Below are 12,361 nucleotides of genomic sequence, written 5' to 3'. Positions count from 1 at the left end.
ATATCATATATGATTGAGTAATGAACAATAGCTCTGTTTACTGAACAATCGCAGATCATGATTGCAAAATCAATTCAACCTAATTTAAAAAAAAAAAGGCATACCATGACACACTTCATGGCAAATGTCCTTTTTCTGTTATTAATTAAATGATGATACAAGCCAATTCATGCCACGTCTCACTATTATTTTCTAAATTCTATGCAAACAGAACCAGGCTTCAACTGAAGAGAGAGAGGAATGAAGAGCTTTCTGCTTCCATTTGTGTTCTTTTTAACATTTTCTTCTGCATTCCCTACAGACCGAAAGATGGAAGATGAAGAAAACATTCGACTGGCTCAGGTACTGCTCAGTAAATGTTATTAATGACTATCAATAAAAATTCATTTTACTGATTGTCTTAGGATCTAAAAAGACAGCAAATTCCTACAAAAGAGTCCTGAATGCTCTTGTGAGAAGAAGCTGCTTTTCGTTTCCCTAGTTCTAAGGACATAGAGGAACTGTGTGAGGGGTGGAGAGTGGGGTGTGGGTGGTGGGGGGGGGCAGGCAGGCTTTGCTACAACTTTAAGCAATGCTAACAAGTGAGCTAGTGAGAAAAGAAAGGGAACAGCCCTGCAAGAAATGGAGATCTATATAGAAGCATTTTGAGACCCACCAAGAGGATCCAACTACAATTTAGAGCCCCTTATCTCTCTGTGTATGAAAAATATATTGCTTTGGAAATTCCCTCTAAAAATCAGTTCCGTTACTTTGCCATATTTGGTTAAATCAATTAAATTTACAAAATAATTAATCACCTATGTCTCCTAGAGTTTGTTTCAAAGAAATACCAAAATGAAAGTAACAGTAAAAATATGTAAGATATGTGATCATTTAACACATAGAAGAAGCTTAATTCTCTTCTGTGGAGATTTGGAGTTTTATGAGCTGAGTGGTTTGGCCAAATCTAGTGACACAGTTCAACCAGTTCTTGGAAATTGAAAAAAACAGGATAACTCGTTTTTTCCTATTTACTTCCTTCCTTACTCTTTTTTTCCGTCATTACTCATCCCTCCCACCCATTGCCAAAAAGTATTTCACATGATTTTGTTTTATACTGAGATAGAGATTTGCTCTCCTGTAGTCTGTGCCTTTTTTTTTTTTTTTTTTTGTCTTTTTGGTCAGGCATATCTCAACCAGTTCTACTCTCTTGAAATAGAAGGGAGTCATCTTGTTCAAAGCAAGAACAGGAGTCTCATAAATGGCAAAATTCAGGAAATGCAAGCATTTTTTGGATTGACAGTGACTGGAAAGCTGGACACAAACACTCTTGAGATCATGAAGACACCCAGGTGTGGGGTTCCTGATGTCGGTCAGTATGGCTACACTCTCCCTGGGTGGAGGAAATACAACCTCACATACAGGTAATACTTTTGCCAATTTACTTCTCCTAATCCAAAGGAGCATGAATATAACCTCCAAGGGAAAAAAAAAAAAAAAGTTTATCTTACCACGCACTTCCTATATGCATGGCACTTCATAGATTTCATTTATTCATCCTCCCAACAAACTTGTGATGTAAGCACCACTGTTATTGAAGACTTAAACACAGAGAAACTGAAACAAAAAGTTATTTACTATAGTCAAGGTTACACAGCTCTTACCAGCAGACTGGCTCTGGCACATATGCTCGAATCTCTCACCTCTGCCTCCTCCATATAAGCTCAGGACCAGAAGTACTGCCATCTGAGTGCAGATGCTTGAAGGTATAGATGAAGCATGCTCAAGAGAAAGTGGAAGGACCTTAGAGCACAGCTGGTTCGTGCTAGAGACATGTGTGAGTTAGAGTTGTCAGATCTCAGATGGAACCCGGAGTGAAGTACAGAGTTCGCCACCAGACATAGCAAGGAAAGGGGGCTTGCTCATTGGCAGAAAGAGGCCGAAGTGTGCTTGTGACCTGGAACAGAGTCAGAGACCTTAGCTATTGTTCTAGAGCCCTCCTGGATGACCCTAAAGAGTTTTTCTGATAGTTCTTCATTCATCTTATTGAGTCTTAGGGTTTGAGATAAAAATGGGATTAGCAGGATATGCAATATAAAGAAGAGGAAAATCTTTTTCTAAGTAACTAACTCTTCGTGGCTCTCAAATGAGACTCTTAACATATGACACATGCATGAGACTAATTTCCACAGGCCATCTGAGAAAATAATGTAGTCATATGCACAGCAGACACACCCATGAGATTAATGCTCTCCCACTTAGGGCGTGACCTTAGGGAAGTCATTTAACCTCTTTGAGCCTTATTTGTAAAAGTGTTATAATCCTACCTGAATAGTAGGGCAGATGAGAGATTTGAAAAAGTACTTTATATAAATAATCATATATTATACAAACGTAAGAATAACATGCATGTATAAATACCGACTGACATATTTTTGTTAATTTTTAAGAATCATGAACTACACTCCAGACATGGCACGAGCTGATGTGGATGAAGCTATCCAAAAAGGTTTAGAAGTGTGGAGCAAAGTTACTCCACTAATATTCAGTAAGATTTCCAAGGGGATTGCAGACATCATGATTGCCTTTAGGACCCGAGGTAAGGTTTACGACAGAGATAAAAATATGTCTATTTTCATCTCAGGAACTTTAAAGAGCCTGATCTTTTCCCCCTCTATGAACTATATCTTTAGTCCATGGTCGGTGTCCTCGTCACTTTGATGGCCCCTTGGGAGTCCTCGGCCATGCCTTTCCTCCTGGTCTGGGTTTGGGTGGAGACACTCACTTTGATGAAGATGAAAATTGGACCAAAGACGGAGCAGGTGAGCTCAATTTTCTTTATGAACAAAATTGTCTTATTCTAAAGAATCTCTAAAAAGAATAACTTTGCAAAGAGTTGCTTTTTACTTCCCAATTTCCCCACAATTTACTGTATTTCAAAATGACACTGACAAAAGTGTTCAATATCTATTCAGACAATTGTGCTTATCCATACAACACCCTCATAAAGTTGCTTATACTGTTATAATCATAGCATTCTTCACTTACTCATATATTCATTCATACACCCACAATGCCCGAAGGCCCACCGTATTCCTGGAACTATGCAAGGCGTTGTACAGACCACATAGTTGTACTAGAAAAGTTCCAGCCCTTCAGAGGTTCTTGATCTTATGTGGTATATGAGGCCTAGATGCACATACCACCATACATGGCAGAACATGCTGCGTGTTGTACCAAAGGTAGAAGTCATCTGTGGGTGAGAATAAAAGAAGACTCTAGGGAGGTGGCAACTTTGAGTCAGTGATTGAAGGATGGTATGTGAGTTCATGGCCCATGAAAGGTCTATTTACAAGCATGAACTTCCTCTTCTAACTCTTGCCTATCTGCCAAGAAATTAGACCTTAATCTTTATATTTGTCTTATTCCTTAAGACCAAGTCGGTTGATTTTATTTCTCCTAAAGGGTTTGCCTGGCACTAAAATGGGAAACACATTATTACTTTTTATACACACACAAAAAACTTTACTACACTAAAATGATGTGCATCAAACAAAGGAGCTCAGTGGACTCTCGGATTCTCCACACTCTTTTTTCCTTCATTGAAAACAGTCATCTTGGGTCTGGTATCTGGTGTCCAGGGTCCCTGGAAAGCAGAGACTGTGGCTCTGCTGATAGGTGGTATACAAGGCCACTGTTCATTTTTGACCAAGTAGTTCCAGACAGTCTGTAGGTCACTTCTATAAGTTTCTGCAAAATTGAAAACCAATGACTCAAAATGGTTCATGACCACTCGTTGCTAAGACTGAACATGTAGTGCATTTGTTCTTCCAAGTGCTAGTGAACAAAGAAGGTAAATAAGTCAGTACTGGCTGGACTTCAGGCACCAGGGGAAGTCTGGGGTTTGTTGCCGCCATTGCCACATACATTAGCATCACAGACAAGAGGATACAGGAGACAGGGACACTGTCATCTGAATGACGGAGGAGTTGAGTAGACCATTTCTGTTGTGTCTCTCCTACTGAGACATGTCCCAGTTCTTTGGATTTGGCCTAAAGGCAGTGTGGATATGTCCAATTGGGCAGTTATAGGAAATATCCTAGTGTTTGACAAAATCAGGATGTTTCAGCTTGCTCGGCCAGATTTTATTTTCATATCTAGAGGCAGATTTTAGTCAAAGATTTTACTGTCTTTTTATCCGTATTAAATCCAATACTTAGTAGTAATTATCATTACCATCTGCCAAGAGGGATAGGTGGGACAGAGTTCTTATTTAAAAGTCCAGAGAGTTCTGGGCCCCAAGTTGGCAAAACTTGCTTGCGCAAGGCAAAGGATAAATGGAATCCTCCACCAAGTTCTGGGCAGATGACCAGGAAACAGGTCCCCAATGGGTTGTCTTCTCAAGGCTTTACTATATTCCCTCAATGTATAAATTGTGGATTCCAGAGGACACTCAATTGTATGACTCTTAGCTCCCTGACGTAAAGGGAAAAATGTCTTCCTGTTCTCTAATAAAAACAAAAAACCTCAAGCAAACGTATTCTCCAATCACAGAGATTTTTTAATAGAAAATTTGGCAATAATTTATGATAGATGATTACCTCTCTTATTGGAATATATAGAGTCTCTGTGGAAAGGGCACAAACGTTTTATTGTAACTTGCTTAAGAGCAATAGGCTATAGTCATCTGCTAATCCCACTGCTTCCTAAAGGAAGGAAAAGTCATTGAGTAGTGATGGCAGAGGGGTTTGAGTACATGTAGAGATTTTCCTGAGAATCTCCCAAAGGAAGGCCAGTATCAAGCCTGTATGGGAATATGTATGTGCTACACACACATGTGCACTAAACAACTGAAACAGACCTTTCAGATGCTACAGGTGCACAGTGTTGCAATGTGGAAAGAGCAGTGGTCTATGGTTTGGCAGGCTCTGGTTTCTTTCAGGGCTTCCCATTTACTACCTGAAGGACCCTGGGCAAGTGAATTTTTTAACTTTATGTTTCTTTATCTGTAAAATAAGGATAATAATGCCATTCTTGCAAGAAGATGACACAAGTTACCTGTAATAAAGGTAAAAAACACCTTGGAAAGCACTAGTCCATAGTGAACATTTAGAAAGTTCTTTACACTGATGATTACATTGGTAATAGTTAATATTGAGGATGATGATGATTAAAGTGATTCCCAAGCACAAGAATAAATATTCACAAGTTACCAATGTATAGTGTAAAAGTTTACCTATTTAGTCACATCTCCAAGAGGGCAGAGATATTATCTTTTTCCTACAGTATAATATGGCCTGTAATATTGTCAGCACATGATAGATACTCTACAAATATTTAGTAAATGAAATCATTCAACAATCATTTACTCAACATCCACTCTGACCCAGAGTCTGCGATAGAAATGTAGTCTACAACAGTGCACAAGACACAGACCCTGCCCTCCAGGGGTTTACAGCCTAGGGGATACACTCTATCAAAAGGCAATTCAAATCAATATGATCAACACTTGAATAAAGGGAACTATGGCAATGTAATAGGAGCACATCAAAGAAATTCCAAACAAATACAGAGGCCAGGGGAGGAAGTGATGCCAAACCTGAGACCTGAAGGCTAAGCAGGAACTCAGATGGCAAAGTGGGATAAAGAGTGTTCTAGGCAGAATAACCCAACCTACTCAAGTATTAGAATTGCGATGGAAGAGAAGGCTAAAATGGTGAATAGGATTCATATTATACAGAGTCTTGAAAGCCAGGATAAATGTCTAGACTTCATTTAGATGACCTGAGTTTGAATTCTTTTTCAAAGAGTCATTTGTCCCATCTCTTGTCCAAAAGCACAACCAATGATACTGCCAACCAAATAAGAGGCAGCAGCCAATGCAAGAACAGAAAAGCATGAAAGACCATGAAATAATCCTTTGCCATTCCATGTGCGTTTTGTGCAAATATCAATGGACAAATCTCCATCGTGTAAGGCTCAGCCTTTACCCTAGGATCCACAGACTTAGCTGTAAGTCTAAAAACATTCTTTTATATTTAGAACTTTACAGTCTAGGGGTAGAGACAGAGAAATAAAAAAGCAATTCTGCCATGCATGGTAAGACTTCTGGTGTGAATAAGTACAGGGTACAATGGTCTTGTTTAGGAGGCACATCTAACCATTCTTTCATACAAATAAACAACTGGATATCCAGCAACCTTTATTAAGCACTCACTATTAATAAGCTGTTTAGCAGTCACCAGGAATAACAGATGGTTAACACATGGTCCCTGTAATTAAAGAGTGCACAGCTTGAAGACAGGAATAGGCAATGTATGATGCCTTAGGTATTATGACAGAATTAAGCATCGAGTCTATGGAAACCCAGAAAGGTGCATTTAACTCTGCCTGGGTAGGAGCTGGGGGGATAAGGAAAGCTTCATGAAGGAGATGACTCTAGAGTGGATTCCTGAGCAATAAGTAGGACAGTTGGGCAAAAAAGCAGGTAGGAGAGAGAATATTCTAGAAAGAATGGAGATATTAAGACATTGAGATTATAAAGAACATGGCATAGATGAGAAATGCACATGATTCAATATGGCTAGCTCATGGACTATGAAAATAAAATATGAGGCTGGAAAAAAAGCAGGCACTAGATCATGGAAGACCACGTTATGGTATTTGAATTTCATTCTACAGCCAAAAGCAGGCACTAGATCATGGAAGACCACGTTATGGTATTTGAATTTCATTCTACTTATATTTTGACGAATATAAGTAGAAGAAACATGATCACATATAGCATAGCCTAACAACAGCCAAAGCTGGTGACTTCCATTTTTTTTAATACTACCCATTTCTGAGACACTTGTTTCCTACCACCTGCTTACTCTAGGTTATATTTCTCCATGATGTGACTAATACCAATTATTAGTGCTGAAATATTTCTCATATAAATGATAATGGATATGTTGTAGGAATTATCTGCTATATGGCAAGCCTCTTCTTTTCCCTTAGTTACTTCCTAATCTCAGATGTAACAATTCTTCTTTTGAGTGACTCATGTTCTCCCATTTTCTCTGTTTTTGTTAAGGATTCAACTTATTTCTTGTGGCTGCTCATGAATTTGGTCATTCACTGGGGCTCTCTCACTCCAATGATCAAACAGCTTTGATGTTCCCAAATTATGTCTCCCTGGATCCTAGCAAATACCCTCTTTCTCAGGATGATATCAATGGAATCCAATCCATCTATGGTGAGCAACAGTATAAATCTGAATATAGGTGAACTAATTAGGAAGGTTTCCAGAAAGGAAGTTAAGAAAATCCCTTCTTGAAATATTATAATGAAGAAAATATTCGCTTGGGTAAGATCCTCCTGTAGGCATTTCCACACATCTACATTCACTGTGGCATTTCTTTTCTCATCAAAGGAGGTCAACCTAAGGCACCTGCTAAGCCAAAGGGATCTACTGTACCCCATGCCTGTGACCCTGATTTGACTTTCGATGCTATCACCACTTTCCGCAGAGAAGTAATGTTCTTTAAAGGCAGGTAAACCCATTTCCTAAAATATCTTAACTTCCTATGAAGATTTTTCTTTTCAAGATATTTGGAGATAAAGAGGAAGTCATGGGGATAGTGAGAATGGGTGCCTTTTACTTTTCATTTTATAATTACCCACACACTTTGAATGTTTTCCTATGTGTGCATATCTCTTACTTGTTTGATAAATTGATTTTTAAATATTTTTAGCAATTTTTTAAATGGCCATTTTATAAGAAAGTGAAGTAGAGTTTACCTTCAGTGACTTCTTAGCTAAAATAATACATTAATCTCAGTTGGAACTGATTTATACCATTTCAGGTTTCAATTGCTAAATTTTAAGGAACTTTGTGAACCAGTTAGCTTGAAACTGGCCATGGTTGGAATATTTACACCCTGGAAATCAGAAAATGATAAAAATTAGATCTTTTTCCTACCCACAGAGCCAGTTGTTAAACACCTGTTCCCTAACGTTGCATCAATTAAGTGGTAACTATAGTAAGAAATCTCTTCTCTGTGTATATTTCATTGGACTTAAATTGCAGCAGTGTGTCAGCTACATATACCATGAGCGTATTTTTAGAACAAAGTATCAGGACATATACCACCTGGCAATGCCCTTACATAGGGGACAAAGGATAGAATATTTGAAATTAGACTCCTTCCACTCCTAACTACACAGCACTGTAACAACGTGCTGTCACAACCATACTCCTAACGGTATAGGTTAAGAGACCACTAGTCAGAAAAGGGTTGCCAGCATGGGAAGCGAAATAGACTATAAGGACTTTTCAAGTCTCAGTCACAGACTCAAAATTTTACAGCCAGGAAGGAAAATATTTCACCATGCCAATGATAACATTTCTTCATTCTAGCAAACATCGGCACCAAAAAGTTCTTCTTGGAATGCTTGGTGCTAGCTTAGAATGTTGGGGCATTGCTGCTTTGGCAAAAATGAAGCCGCTGGGTATATTAAGAAATGTTTATGAGATTTCCATGGATTGTTTGCTACTCTAAGTACTCTAGAGAGTGAACACAAAGGCATGCCTTCACCAAGATATTCCAAAGGGTAGAACTGAAATCACAGCCACCTACGTTTGCTGAGGGAAATTGTGTTAATGCTCTAAATTATCTGAGGAAAACATCAGTCAGTTAGGTAAAAGACAAGCCTCGGTTTGTAATGTTTTAATTGATATAGATAGCTATAGGCTATATGAGTAAAGTGTTTTTTTGTTTAATGTAGGCATCTATGGAGGATCTATTGTGATATCACTGATGTTGAATTTGAATTAATCTCTTCATTCTGGCCATCTCTGCCAGCTGATATTCAAGCTGCATATGAGAACACTAAAGATAAAATTCTGGTTTTTAAAGGTAACTTTTCCCATCATGATCCCCACCTTCCCTTCCCCGGATGCCTGAACTTAAGTTCCTATTATAAATAATAACTATCCAGGGATTGATTCTCTGTGGCTGTGAAAATAAACACCATTCCAATTATACAGGAGCTTTAAAAAAACTGTATGACAGAAAACTAAAAAAGTCTTTTTTTCTACCATGTAAAGGTAACCCATCTCTCTTCTATTTTCCCTTTTTACTAAGGTTGCCAGATTTTGCAAATAAAAACACAGGAAGTTCAGATAAATAATTTTTAGTATAAGCATATATTGCAGATTTTTGCATTAGCTTATACCAAAAATTAGTCCTTAGTTATCTGAAATTCAAATTTAACTGGTATCTTATTTTTAATCTAGCAACTTTACTTTTTATAAGGGTTTCATCAGATTACTTGCTTTTGAGAACACTTGGGTGCTGAAATTTAGAACATGTCCTAAAACATGTGATTGTTTGTCAGAGTTAGAAAAATAATCAATAGAGTGAAACCAATTGACATGAGTATGCACACTATTAACTATAGGCATATATTATTTGTGTAATATTAATGATATAAGCAGCTAAAGAAAATGGAAAGAATAAATGGAGACGTAAGATTATTAAAACTCTAAGCATTAAACCTGAGAGGAAGTAGGCATCTAATTATTTTCAAACTTCTTAAGACATCTATTTCTCACTCTAGAAAACAGATCAAAAGGTAACCACTTTCTGTCTTCCTAGATGACAATTTCTGGATGATCAGAGGATATGCTGTTTTGCCAGATTATCCCAAATCCATCTATACACTTGGCTTTCCAAGATATGTGAAGAAAATTGACGCGGCTGTCTGTGACCACAACACAAGAAAAACCTACTTCTTTGTGGGCATTTGGTGCTGGAGGTAAGATTACAGACATTTGACCTCTTTGTTATATTCTGGGAAAAAAATATTCATATAGCATCACTTTAAAATAGGCAAAAATAAAACCTATAGTCTTTTTAAAGAGAATTATGTTGATGACAATTTCATGTGGATGACATTCATCAAACAAAAGAATGTTTTAATGAGTCCGAAGATCTTTTCCCCCCTTAAAAAATAAAGATAAAATAATAAAGTTGGCAATGTTAACCAAATTGCCAATGACACAAACATATCTGGTCAAAATCTATTAAAGCCCCAGGCTGAGCCCTAACTTTGATTTAATATTTCCTCAGAATAGCATCAAGCTGACAAATGATGTGGCTTTTTCCCTCATTAATTCTTCTTCTTAAAACATTGTAAATGATTCAACCAAATGTAAAATTTGGCATACTTTTTTTTATTATTGATCCAATTAGTTTTCCTGCACTAGGTCAACTTTTTATCCACATCCCTGCTTGACTCCAAGTTGGTTAGTAGATGAATTAAGCTCCCCAAAACAAAGAACCCCCAAAACTTTTCAAATACATATATCCAGGTATGATGAAGTGACCCAGACCATGGAAAAAGGATACCCACAGAGGGTGGTAAAATACTTTCCAGGAATTGGTCTCCAAGTTGATGCTGCTTTCCAGCATAAAGGTAAATATCAAGGTCAAAACTTTTAAGATACTTTGAAGACTTTACTGACTGTAAAGTAAAACAGCACAAAAACTTAAACATCTCAATTTTAATGTAATGCTACTTCTCTCGAGTACATGTAATAATAAATGTTAACCTTGGGGACATCATCACAAACTGAATTGGTAAGTCCTGAATTATATCCTCTATTTCAAATCTATGTAAAATATACCAAAATTAATTTTTCTTATCATTGATCCAAAATACCCTCTGAAAGACAACCCCTGAAAAGTTTCAAGTGTGAAAAAATGACTAAGCACATAAACTGAACAGTCATTCTCAAACTATAATGTATATAGTTTAATATACAGAACTTAAGGAACTACAAATTCTTCGGTTTATTAGGCAGTGGTATTGTGGGTGAGATCCAGAAACCTACAGTTTTAAAAGAACTTCAGGCAATTTAATGAACCAGCTACTATTATCTTTAAAGAGAAGACCTAGACTGTAGAGTAAATAGAAGTCTGAAAATTTTGGGGAGGAACACAATCTTTTATTCTAGTGACATCTAACACAAAACGTCAAAATCTAAAACATCTCTAAGGAAATGAGGATGTAGGGACCAAGGCCAGACCCACAGGGGCCTTCTTCTCGCTCTCACTGAGACATTCTTTCAAAATCTGGCTTGTGTCTACCGTCAGGCTACCCTGAACAAGCCCAATCCCATCTGATCTCAGAAGCTAAGCAGGGTCGGGCCTGGTTAGTACTTGGATGGGAAACCATCTAGGAAAACCAGGTGCCGTAAGCATAAAAAATAAGGAATTGTAAGATGACAAGGACCTTATAATCTGTGAGGTCAACCAAGGGTTGCCTTGCCTAAAAAAAAAAATTATTTTAAATAAAATAATAAAATAAAATAGTAAAACCTAGTTTGAGAACCTCTGGCATAAACCACAGTCTGGCTAGCAAGGTAGTAAGCCCCTTGAAATTTATGTTTCATACCTCAGCATCTTCCTCAGAGAAATAAAAATAACAACATTTCTCATGGGATAGTAATAAAGTAAAATGTATTTATAATTACACGAGTTTATTTTCTCTCCATAACATTCAATTATTTTATTCTATATTCATAAAATTTAAAAGTAGAGAACCATTGTCTACCTGTCCAAGATAACTAATCATAATTCTCTCTCTCTAGGATTCTTCTATTTCTTCCGTAGATCAAAGCAATTTGAATATGACCCTAAGGCAAAGAACATTACCCGAGTGATAAAAACCAATAGCTGGTTTCAGTGTAAAGAACCATTAAACTCATCATCTGATTTTAGTACCAGAGAGGAAGAAGTATATTCCGGAGGAGTGGAGATGTTGTATCATAAGAATTTAAATGTGCTTATTCTCAGTATTGTTCATGCGCTGAAAAGAATCTACCGTTATCGATAAATTCATAGACCTAAAATAAACCTCAAGAGGTCTTTTACTCTGAACTCTGCTCCAAAAGAGATTAAAACTATTCTTTAATATAGAATTGCCAGTCCCAGTTCTAAATATCTATTGGATAAAGATTCAACATCTATTTTGAGATGCCTGACTCTTTCTATAGGAAGTTATTATGTATAAACAAAACTCTTACTGTACTTTACGCTTATTTCATACTTTGTGGACTTGAAGAAGTAAACCATGTATCTTATAATAACTAAATACTGAAGACATTTATTAAACCAATCTTTAGCTTTCTATTTTGTCTGGACCTTTGGAGTTGGAGAGGCCAAATAAGATGCATCCCTCATCCTGCCCATATTCTGAACTGACTGAGGAATAATATACAGTGGGGAGAACAAAATACCACCTTTATTACTGATAAAGCTTATACTGGAGAATGTATCTGCTGGCAAGCAAATTTCCCAATATCAAATTCTAGAATGAGACATGCTTACCCACA

The 12,361-nt window shown here is 37.1% G+C and overlaps 1 protein-coding gene and 1 pseudogene across 1 annotated transcript; both read left to right on the top strand.

Moving 5' to 3' along the window:
• The first annotated feature begins 217 nt into the window (after positions 1-217).
• MMP27 (matrix metallopeptidase 27) lies at positions 218-11,940 on the top strand. Its single transcript, XM_006907513.1, has 10 exons — positions 218-342; positions 1,165-1,403; positions 2,430-2,578; positions 2,673-2,801; positions 7,055-7,216; positions 7,394-7,514; positions 8,749-8,879; positions 9,621-9,780; positions 10,337-10,440; positions 11,618-11,940. Exons 1-10 carry the CDS (start codon positions 241-243, stop codon positions 11,860-11,862), a joined length of 1,542 nt encoding a protein of 513 aa, XP_006907575.1. The 5' UTR covers positions 218-240; the 3' UTR covers positions 11,863-11,940.
• On the top strand, positions 11,109-11,227 carry LOC112476221 (annotated as a pseudogene).
• Positions 11,941-12,361: the final 421 nt, after the last annotated feature.

The sequence above is a fragment of the Pteropus alecto genome, unplaced genomic scaffold (genome assembly GCF_000325575.1).
Source record: "Pteropus alecto unplaced genomic scaffold, ASM32557v1 scaffold12, whole genome shotgun sequence".
Classification (NCBI taxonomy): Eukaryota; Metazoa; Chordata; class Mammalia; order Chiroptera; family Pteropodidae; genus Pteropus; species Pteropus alecto.
This window is presented reverse-complemented; position numbering and strand designations above follow the sequence as displayed.